Here is an 11,205-nt window from a genome sequence, read left to right as displayed (position 1 = left end):
ATCAACTTCCCCAAGACAGACACAGTCAGTTGCACAAGCACCCATGTCATGAGTTTTGCCTGCCAGCAGCTTGAGGTGCAGTTTCCCCCAAACCCCTGCACTCCTTGAAACTTGGCAGACTTTGTGGCCTCAGCAGGGGCTAGCACGCTTACAGTTTTGACCCTGCTGTGGCTTCACACTTATACGTGACATTAGTTTTGCTTTCAGAATTTTGGGGTGCAGTTTCTCCAACCCCCCTGCACTGATCTCCTTGAAACACAGCAGGCTCTGTGGTCTCATCAGGGGCTAGCATTCCTGTAGTTTTGACCCTGTTGTGGCTTAACACATACACATGACACAAGTTTGGCTCTCATGTTTTTGGGGTGCAATTTCTCTGAATCCCCCTCACCTTTCTTCTTGAAACGTGGCACACTTTGTGTCCTCAGAAGGATATACCATTGTGGCAAGTTTTATCCAAATCTGGCAAGAAATGACAAAGTTATAGGCTGTTTTGACCTTCCCCATTATAGCCTATGGGCGAAACGCCAAAACTATTGAAACAGCAAAACGTTTCAACTTGCCTCGTTTCATTTTGAGGCTGTTTGAACCATATCTGTTTCCTTTCAGTTTTGCTCTTTTGACCTTGAAACAGGTCGAAACAGTGTTGAAACAAAACTGGTGGCAAAATTTCGCACAGCCCTAGTTCATAAGTTCATAGATGCTAGAGTCGGAAGGGACCTAAGCAGATCATCAAGTTTGACCCCCTGCCCTGGGCAGGAATGAGTACTGGGCTCATATGACCCCTGATAAGTTAAAGCTCATATGACCCCAGCTAGATAGTTATAAAGCCTCCTTTTAAAGACCCTGTAGCAGGGCACTAGGGTGCCTGCTACTGATAACAGGAATATAGGCTCAGCTGCCACTCACCAGGGCAGCACAGGTGTGGGTTGCTAAGGCAACTGATTGGGTCAGCTGACTGGAAGGGGGAAGGGCCTGGCCTTTATAAACTGCAAGGCTGAGGCCAGAGTTAGTTTCCCCTGTTGGCAGTCTAAGAGGAAGAGGGAGTGTTGTTAGAGCAGAGCAGAGCAGAGCAGAGCAGAGCAGAGCAGAGCAGAGCAGAGCAGAGCAGAGCAGAGCAGAGCAGAGCAGCTGATGGCTGGAGAAAGCCTGCTTGACAGTACTGGGTGGAGGAAACCCTGATAATGAGATACATGAGAGGGAGCCAGGTTGGCTTGGAAGTTGTGTTGTAAGCCAGGAGAGGGAGATTTTGGTTTTGGTTATTGTTATGAACCGGAGGACTGGGCAAGGCTGTAGGGGTGGAGGAGGCCTCAAGGGAGCTCCCCAGTAGAAGGGGGGTTCCTAGTGCCAGAGAGGGTGCTGTGTTTTGGGGTGTCCTGACCCTGGCCCCAGTGTGGGCGACTATTGGGACAGGCCCCAGTGGGGCATAGGCCCAAGAAGGCGGGTCTGGGGGCCAGGTAAGGCTGAGGCCACCTGAGCCCCAATTCTGGGAAGCCTGAGTTGGGCATAGAGGGCCCCAGTGCGGGGGGAGAGCGTGGGAAGCGTGAGCAAGGCCCCAGTGCGGGGGGAGAGCGTGGGAAGCGTGAGCAAGGCCCCAGTGCGGGGGGAGAGCGTGGGAAGCGTGAGCAAGGCCCCAGTGTGGGGGGAGAGCGTGAGAAGAGCAAGTGAACCCCAGTGTGGGCAGCATGAGCAGGCCCCTGGAGGGGGCGAGCATATTGGAGCAAGGCCCCCAGGGGGGGCGGCAGGGAGTAGGACAGAGTCCCAGTACAGCAAGGTAGGCACCGTATCAAGGCAGACAGAAAAGGCAGCCTCCCCTAAACATTTAAAACAGCAAAGATGTGGTGGGTGAGATTGGTGAGGGTGCATTTGATGCTGGCTTGACAAGGTAGCCAGGGGGGGCTATGGGAGGTCACGGCACCCCTAGAGATTGTCCTGCCACAGACCCCTAAGGTAGGAGCCAGCACCACTTCCCTTGGAAGCTGGTTCCAGATCTTGGCCACCCTGACTGTGAAGTAGTGCCTCCTGATGTCTAGCCTGAACCTATTCTCAATCAACTTGTGGCTGTTATTCCTAGTTACTCTGGGAGGTGCTTGGGGGAACAGGGTTTCACACATTCCCCTCTGGTCCCCCCTGGTAAGTTTATAGATGGCCACTAGATCCCCTCTCAGCCTTCTCTTGTGAAGGCTGAACAGGTTCAGGTCCCATGGACCCTCCTTGTAGGGTCTTCCCTGATGCCCCCTGATCATGTGAGTGGCCCTCCTCTGGACTCTCTTGATCCTGGCCACATCTCTCTTGAAGTGCAGCTCCCAGAACTGGATGCAGTACTCCAACTGCAGCCTGACCAGTGTTGCATAGAGGGGGAGGATCACCTCCTTGGACCTACTCGTGATACATCTGTGGATGCACAGCAAGGTGCAGTTAGCCCTACTGACTGTCCTTGTATTAGTGGCCCATGTTCATCTTGGAATCAATAATGACTCCAAGATCTCTTTCTGCCACCGTGCTTTCACGAAGGGAGTTCCCCACCCTATAGGTCTGCTGCTGGCTCTTCCTGCCCAAGTGCAGTGCCCTGCACTTGTCAGTATTGAATTCCATCCTATTCACATTTGCCCACCCCTGTAACCTGTCTAGGTACAGTGGTATCCTGTCCTTCCCTTCTAGCATCCCCACCTCATCCCAAATCTTGGTGTCATCAGCAAATTTGAACAGGGTGCTTTTTACCCCTTCGCCCAAGTTGCTAATAAAGAAATGAAACAGTATGGACCTGAGGACTGAGCCCTGGGGGACTCTACTACCCGCATCCCTCCAGGTCGAATATGATCCATCTACCACCACTCTCTGGGTACGGCCCCCTAGCCAATTTGCAATCCATTTGACTGTGTAGGCATCAAAGCCACAGTCACCTAGCTTTTTAACGAGAAAGGGGTGGGAGATGGTGTCAAAGGCCTTACTGAAGTCCAGAAAGACTACAACACCTGCGTCCAGTGATTTTGTGACCTGATCATAGAAGGCAATCAGGTTGGTCTGACAGGACCTGCCCCTAATGAACCCATGCCTCGAGCATCATCACCCCTGCTGGTCCCTTACGGATGTGCTCCTGGATAATTTTCTCAGGACCGAAGTAAGACTAATGGGCCTATAGTTGCCTGGGTCCTCTCTCCTCCCTTTTTTGAAAATGGGGACCACATTGGCCTTCTTCCAGTCTTCTGGCACCTGGCCAGAGCACCACGAGTGCTTGTAAAGCCATGCCAGGGGCCCCACAATAACCCCTGCCAATTCCCTCAGCACCCTGGGGTGGAGAGCATCTGGACCCGCTGATTTGAACACGTCCAGCCCCTCCAGAAGTTCTGTAACTTGGTCCTCCCTGACCCTAGGCCTGCAGAGTCTCTCCTGAGTCTGTCCTGAATCCCAGTGCAGGAGATGTCCTGGTCCCTACTCAGAAAAATGGAGGCAAAGAATTTGTTAAACAGGTCTGCTTTTTCATCCGGTGCAACCACCAGATCACCAAGCATATCCTGCAGGGGCCCCATATTGCCTGGTGCCTTCCTTTTACTCCCTATGTATTTAAAAAAGGACTTTTTGTTGTCCTTGATCCTTGTTGCCAGCCCTAGTTCTGTTTCCACCTTAGCCTTCCTAACAGCCTCCCTACAGATTCGAGTGACGGAGGTATAATCTTCTTTGGTGATAGGCCATCCCTTCCACTGGATGTACGTCTCCTTTTTGCCCCACAAATTCATGTAATCTGGCCTAGGAGTCTGGAAAGTTGGTACTGGGTGATTAGTGGCAATTAACATTGCCACCACTCTTGCATCACCAAATTTTTAAGACTCAGAGGGCTGAGTCAGCCCCAGCTGGGTGAGCCTCACAGAAAGGCACTGGGTCCTGTTTCCACTTAGTTGGATCAAGCCAGAGTCCGATGTAGTCGCACAAAAACGGCCCAGCCAGAGCCCAGTGCAGCTATTCAGGATGAGACCCCAGGTGGGCTGTTCCTGCATGACTGAATTGGGCCCTGGGTAGGTTTTTCCTGCATGGCTGGATCAAGCCCCAGGCAGGTCCTTCCAATGCGGTTGTACTGGCCCTGGCTGGGCCAGCATCACATGCTGGATGCAGCCCATGGATGGAGCTTGGACTGCTCGTCTAGCCTGCAGGCTGAAAAAATCAGGCACCACTACAGACTTCCCCAGTCGGTGAAATTCTGGGCCCACTGCAGTAAATTTTTGGCCTAGTGCAGTAAAGGGGAATTGTCATTGGCTTTCCTTAAGGAGGCTACAATTTTACCTAATATGAGTTGCCTTCCAAGCCATCCTCATCCTATCTAGATTCGTAGCATAAGAAAGAACCTTGAGAGTGTCCAACTACCTGTACAAATGAATGATGCACTTTCTCTAAACCATCCCAGATGGAGGCCCAGGCTCCTCTGGAAAACCTCCAATAAAGAAGATTTCATAATGTCCATGTATAGATACTTCCATTGTCTTTCTGCTTCTGTCATTAGGAAGGTTTTCCCCAGATTTAACCTAAATCTGCTTTTCTAGAATATACACCTGATACCTTGTGTCTTGTCCTTTGTCACAGGGAGGAACCATTGTTTTACCCATTTCAAGTCTGCCTTTCAAATATTTGAAATCTCCTATTAGGTCCTCCTGTGATTTCCTTTCCTCCAGACTAAACATATGTAGTTCTCTCCAATCTCTTTATCAACTTTGTTGCTCACCTTTAGATCCTCTCCAGTTTTTCTACATCTGCCTAGAACTGGATGCAACAGGCCTGCTGAGGGCTAACCATCTTTGAGTAAAAATCATCTCTCCTGTCTTGCGTATAATGTTTCTGTTAATACAGCCCCAAATCATGCAGTACTACATTGCCAACTCATGTTGATTTTGTTATGCATCAAAATGAAAATCCTTCTTATCAGTGATACTGAATAGCCAGTAATTTCCCATTCTGTATGTGTGCATTTGGGTTTTTTTTTCTAGGTGTAACATCTTACATATGCCTTTGTGGATTTAAAGTTGTTTTGTAGCTGAGCTCTCTAATATACAAGGATCCTTTTGAACGCTAATCCTATTTTCCAAAGTGTTTGCAATCCCTCCTAGTTTTGTGTTATCTGGAAACTTGATGAGTAAGCATTTCTTCCATCCACCCATCCATTTACAGTTACCCTTTGCAGGTGGCTGTTCAACCTATTATGTATCTACCTAATAGTTTTTTCATCTGTTCCATATTTCTTCAGTTTTCTTATGATATGAGACTATCTAATGGTACTGCATCAAAGGCCTTACCAAAGTCCAGGTCTATTATGTCCCATGTACTCACTTCATCCACAAAACTATTTACCCTGTCAAAAGAGAAAATCAGGTCAGTCTGGCATATTTATTTCTAATAAATCCATGCTGGCAGCTAGTGATCACTGTTTCCTCCTTCTATTTTATACTTTGTTCTAGTAATGTCCCTACGTATTGATGTCAAGCTGACCATGTCTATAATTCCCTGACACTTCTCCCCCACTTCCCCTTTATTTAAATAGACATTATGTTAACCATTCCCTTGTCCTCTGGCCCTTCCCTGTCATGCATGACTTTAAAAATACTGTCTTTAACTCTGAGATTTCTTCTGCTAGTTTTTTCCAGCACCCTAGAATGAATTTTATCAGGCCCTGCTGACTTAAATTAATTTGACTTTATTAAAAGCTCTCTGATGTGCTGTTTATTTAGCATGAGGTACAGATTTCCTCTTTTTCTTTATATTAATTTTGTTAGTGGTCTGGTTGCAGTTTATTTTACTTTAAAGGCTACAGCAAAGCAGTTATTGAGTCTCTCTGTCCTCTTTGTGCCTTTTGTTAGCAGTTCATCGTCCTTGCTGAGCAGGGATTCTGCAGTCACCCTGGTATATTTTTTTTTTCCCTGACATATTTATAGATCACCTTCTTATTGTCTTTAATATCCCATGCCAGCTGAATCTAATTTTTTGCATTTGCTTTCCTAATTTTTATCTGTGCAGGTTCTTTATATTACTTGGTAGACTTACTTCAAGACTCATATTCCCTTTCTGTTTTTCTCTTTGGATCTCAAGGTATCTGAGAAGCTTCTTATGTAGCTTTGTGGGCTGCTACATTTCCCATCTTTCTACAGTGTTGCTATTGTTGAGCACCTCACACTGACTATATCCTTTTGGAACTGCTGGCTCTGTTGGATCACTGTCCTTTCATTTGCCTATTTGTGTTTTGCTACCATTTCTTGGAAGCCGTTGAAATAAACCCTTTTGAAGTCCAGTGTCCTTGTTTTGCTAGTCCTGTGATTTCCTTCTCTGAGAATCATGAATTGTGCCATGTCATGATGGTTACTTCTTCCCAAGTTTCCCAACACCTTGATGTCCACAACCAGCTCTTACTTTTGATTACAACAAGGTCCAGACAGGTGTACCCTCAGCTACATCCTCAACTTTTGGAAACAGAGAGCTGTCTTCTACACATTTAGAACATGCTGGCCATTACATGTTTTGTATAAACCCCACTGTTTCTATTATATGATTTTAAAAATTGTGTTGCATGGTTTGAAGAATGCCTCAGGCGCCTTGCCATTATTGCCAAGTCTCCTGTGATACATTGTGGAGAGAACAGATGCCAAAAGGGAGAGGGAACAGGGTCTGACCAGGGTTTTTTTCCATTGTTCCTCTCCCACTTAAAGCCTTCAGCATTGAGGGCATTTATACAAGTTCCAGGATTGGGGGGGAGGCACTTTAATTAGAGTGGCTCTAAGAGTTGAATAAACTTTAGTTAAAGCACCCCCACTGCCACTTTTCAGTGTGGGGACACTGATACACAAGAGGCTGGAGTCTGCTGGAGTGTAGGAATTACCAGGCTCCAGCAGACTCAATGAATCAAGCCTGCTCCGACATGCTGTAATTACAGTGCACCCTGAAGGTTTAGGAAGTTCTGATTCAGAGGTTGTACCCCAAACTCCTGTGCTCAGTAGCTACCGTTGCCCCCTGTCCCAAGAATTTGTCCAATTCATTTTTGAATCTGGCTGAACTGCCAGCTTCTACTGCATCTGGTGACAGCAAGGCCCACACCTCACTGACGCAAGGTGTGAGAAAGAACTCCCTGTTGTTCATTTTAAACTTACTACCTACTAGCTCCATTTTATGACTCCTGGTTTTTGCATCGTGCTAGAATAAATAATAAATCCCTATTGACTTTCCCTTCACCATGATGTCTTTGTTTAAATCCTGATCATGATTCATGTCCCCCCTCAAGCATCTCTTTTCTAAACTGAAGAGGCCTGGCTTCTTTTGTCCTTCCTCTGATGGAAGCCCCTCCAGGTCACCAACCATCCTTGTTTTTGGCTAGAGAAAAATACTAGAGGGATTCTTCTGTTGCCAAGCACTGGGGCAGCCCACAGCAGGAAAAGGTGCTCTTAATACCATGATGTTAAATCTCTAGGTTTAGTTTGCAGTGCTAACACTGTGCATAAAGGAACTCAGGGAGGAGGAGGAGGAGGAGGTGCCCACACAGTTGTGGTGCTGCTGGGTGCCCAGGCACTCCCTGCCTGGTCCAGGCTTCTCAGCCTGGGGACAGGGCTGCTCTCAGGGAGGGGAGACAGTGCTGTGGATCAGCTCCCTTACAGCACTCAAGGCTGGGGGTGGGCTATCCCACTCAGCCCTGACAGATCTTAAATATGAAATTATAGTATTGGAAGCTCAAAACCAGGGCCATCCTGGGGTGGGGGGTGCAAACTGGGGCAACTGCCTTGGGCCCCACGCTTTGGGCGGCTCTGTGGAGCCAGGTGGAGTGGCTGTGGCAACTCTGTGCTGCCGCTGGCTTCATGTCTGGCTTGGCACCACCTCCATGCTGCTGAATCCACCACCTCTGGCCACTCACACTCAGCACTCCTGCACCCTGCTCAGGTCACCTCTGCTCAAAATGATGCTTTTTGCTGAAAAACTACTGTACCCTGAAACCCCGCCCCACGCAAATGAGTATGGAAACAAGTCATTTTCTTATTTATTGTATATTGTAAACAACCAGTCAGAGAGCTGGGTCAAAGTTGAAACATTCCTTTATTGGGAGGCAAGTAGGCATAAGAGGGCGCTGATAGCAAACCCCAAAATCTGCCAAAGGTTTTGCGAACTTCTGAAGCCCCGGACAGGGGTGGAGGATGTTGGCTGGTAGTAGGGCCACTTGTGGTTCTGGATTCTTGGATTTGGAATTAGTTTTGGCTAATTTGGCCAACAAAACCCCAAAGTCAGTTAAGACTCCTTGCAAGAGACTTGGGTTTTGCATATGCTGCATCAATGAGCCGCCTCAAAAATGATCTTACTTCATGAATGCTTATCCTGCATTGTACAAGGGTGAAAACGACCGTACACCTAGGAAGACTGCCGCTCCCGGCAGCGCGCAGCCGCACTAAGGAGGGCGCACAGGGGGAGGGGGGATGTGGCGGTAGAACAGCTCCCTCAGACAGGTCGAGGGCGGAGGCTGTCTCTGTCCGCGCGCAGGCGCACCAGGGGCAGGGAAAGAGGGAACGCCGCTGTGAAGCAAGCTCCCTTGGAGAGGTCGAGAGCAGGAGGGATCATCAAGGAATTGTCTCTCTCTCTCTTCCACACCCCCCCTCCCTCCCTCCCTGACGCAGGCGCACTAGGGACAGGGGCAGATTAGCCCGGCCCACAGGCCACACGCGCCGCGCGCATGCGCGAGGAGGAACCAACCCCCCCCGCGCCACCAACCAGAGGTGGCCACCTGCCTCCCTCGGGAGGGCTGCCTACCACCGCGCATGTGCGGTTGCCAGGGCGGCCGCCTCGCCATGAAGTTTAAACCGGGCCGCGCATGCGCAGGGTCGCTGCTGGCTCCGGTGAGGGCGGTGCCACATTGGAGCGGCCGCCCGCGCCTCCCACCCCCCTTCCCCTCCCCTCCCCCCGCGGTCCCGCCCCCCCATGCCGCTGCCGCCGGGCCCGGCGCGTCGCGGCGGCCTGTGAGGCGCGGGCGGCGGCGCGGATGGATCCGCGCGTGGCCTGGATCCAGCCCGAGCAGAAGGGCCCAGCCAACGCTCTGTGGATGCAGATCTGGGAGACGTCGCAGGGTGCCGGTGGGGCCGGGCCGGGCGCGGGCCGCGGCCTCCCGCGCTACCTCTGCCTCAACTCACCCGCGCTGCAGCCGGCGCCGCGCGGCCTCGGCGGGGCCCGCTCGTCCTCGTCGTCCTCGTCGTCGCCGCCGCCCTCGCCTCCGCCGCCGCCCGCGCTGCTGCTGGGCCCCGCGCCGGGTGCACACGAGGGCGGGCGGCGCCTGCACAAGTCGCCCTCCGTGTCCTCGTCGTCGTCCTGCTCCTCCGTGGAGTCCGGCGCTGAGAGCCCCGGCTGCGCCTCGTCCTCCTCCTCGTCCTCCTCCTCGTCCTCGTCGGGCGGCAGCGGCGGCGGACCGGGCGCGGGGCAGCGCTTCCCCGCGGGCGAGGCGGCGGCGGGCGGCGGGCCCGGCCCCGCGCCGCACCACTGCCACCACCACCCGGGCCGCAGGAAACGTGATAACAAGGCCAGCACGTACGGCATGAATTACCTGCTGTCCGGCAGCCGAGCCGCCGCCTCCTCCCCACCGGCCGCGCCGCCGGCCGCACCGCACAGTCCCGGCACCCCCTGGAAGAACAGGAAGTACAGCCTGGGGGTACAGGGGTGAGCGCCCCGGGGCTCCCTGCCTCACCCTTTCTTCCCCTCATCCTGCCTGCCTGTCTTTCCCGCACCCACACTCCCTGGGAAGGGGTCTGGGCCTGCTTCCCCAGGCTGGGGCGGCCTCGGTGTCCTTGCAGGAGCTTGTCTTTTTATTGACTTTTTTATTTGCTCCCACGTCCCAGTTAAGAGGTGCAAGGGGAGGGGTGTGCACAAGTGCCACTGACCTGGCTTTTTGGCTAAGGGCAAGGGAGGAGAGGGTGGGGTAGGGTGGGGTGGGGCAGCTGAACCTCCCCCAGGCTTTGGGGCTTGTATGTGGAGGGTGCTTGGTGGGGCCTGGGGAGCCACCAAAGCTGCAGACCACTGAGGGGCATGGGAGGGAGGATGCTGGCACGTGGGGGTACATTTCATAGATGTTAGAGCTGGAAGGGACCTTGTGAGATCATCGGGTCCAGCCCCCTGCCCAAAGGGCAGGAAGTCAGCTGGGGTCAGATCACCCCAGCAAGATAATCATCCAAACGCTGTTTGAAGGTGTCCAGAGAGACCTGCGCAGGCTTGACGATTTGAGCTGTGTGCTCAGTCAAATTTTGGAACTTTACTATTGGGCTTTGCCAAATTTAATTCGGCCTTGAAAATTTTTTCTTTTAAAAAGTGCTGTTCGTAAGAGGACTGTTGCGAACTCTGCTTGGCAGCCCCATGATGGGGGTAGCTCCATGTGTAGCTGTGGAGGGAGAAGAGCAGCTCCCCCTCCCCATTTTGTGTGTGTGTGTATGCGTAAGGACCACAAGGAATGAATCTAGGTGAAGTGAGGTGCCTGTCTCTTGGAAAGCAATTGGGCTAAAATTGAAAAGGCTGGTCCCTGTTCTTGTGGGGAAGCAGAGCGTTGAGAGGGAAATGTCACATTGCTGGCAGACCTTGCTTGGAGCAAGATTTTTTTTTTTTTAAAAGGACATGGTGTGAGTAGGCAGCAGGGCAGTACATCCAAGCCCTTGGAAAGGGGAACAAACTAAAATACATAACTTGGGGACTATCAAAAAAAAGTCAGGATGATGCTTGTGAGTGAGCACATGGCAGCCACAGTGAGTGAGCGTCCCATTCCAAGTGATTGAAAGAACAATTGTGGATTCTGTAGAAGCATTTTTATGATGAAATCAGTTGAACAGAGGGTTTGACCAAAAGCATAGCTTTGGCAAAAAAGATGCAGCACTTTAGCTGAGTCTCTGTTGCTCCTCTTGACAAGTTTCCTTTGCTTTACAAATACCTATTTCTGTAAGTTCAGAAGGTCTTCTTTGACCTTCTGTATCACCTGGGTCATAAAACTCCACAGTTACTCTTGCATTTGTTGCATGGTGTGCAATAACTTGAGTACACCGTATACAAGTAAATAAACGAATCCGTTTCACACACACTTCGTTTGCCTAGGTTACATTTTCCGATTGGAGAGAGAGAGAGGTTTGTTTGTTTTTGTTTTTGTTTTTTTACTTGTAATTGGACACATTCTTTATATCAGCTTTGGATGAGGGGAATGGATTGTCTTTTAAAAACTTTGTTCTT

General features: G+C 50.9%; 1 protein-coding gene across 6 annotated transcripts in view; it reads left to right on the top strand.

Annotated features, from left to right (window-relative positions):
- Nucleotides 1-8,909: 8,909 nt before the first annotated feature.
- TENT4A (terminal nucleotidyltransferase 4A) overlaps nucleotides 8,910-11,205 on the top strand; it is a 64,509-nt gene continuing 62,213 nt past the window's right edge. For all 6 annotated transcript variants that reach the window (XM_090039152.1, XM_090039151.1, XM_090039150.1 and 3 more), the window contains exon 1: nucleotides 8,910-9,657. In XM_090039152.1, the coding sequence (XP_089895278.1) occupies nucleotides 8,990-9,657 (668 nt within the window). In that variant the 5' untranslated portion in view covers nucleotides 8,910-8,989. The remainder of the gene's footprint in view (nucleotides 9,658-11,205) is intronic.

The sequence above is a fragment of the Crocodylus siamensis genome, chromosome 3 (genome assembly GCF_052110815.1).
Source record: "Crocodylus siamensis isolate JL-2025a chromosome 3, ASM5211081v1, whole genome shotgun sequence".
In the NCBI taxonomy this organism is placed as follows: domain Eukaryota; kingdom Metazoa; phylum Chordata; order Crocodylia; family Crocodylidae; genus Crocodylus; species Crocodylus siamensis.
This window is presented reverse-complemented; position numbering and strand designations above follow the sequence as displayed.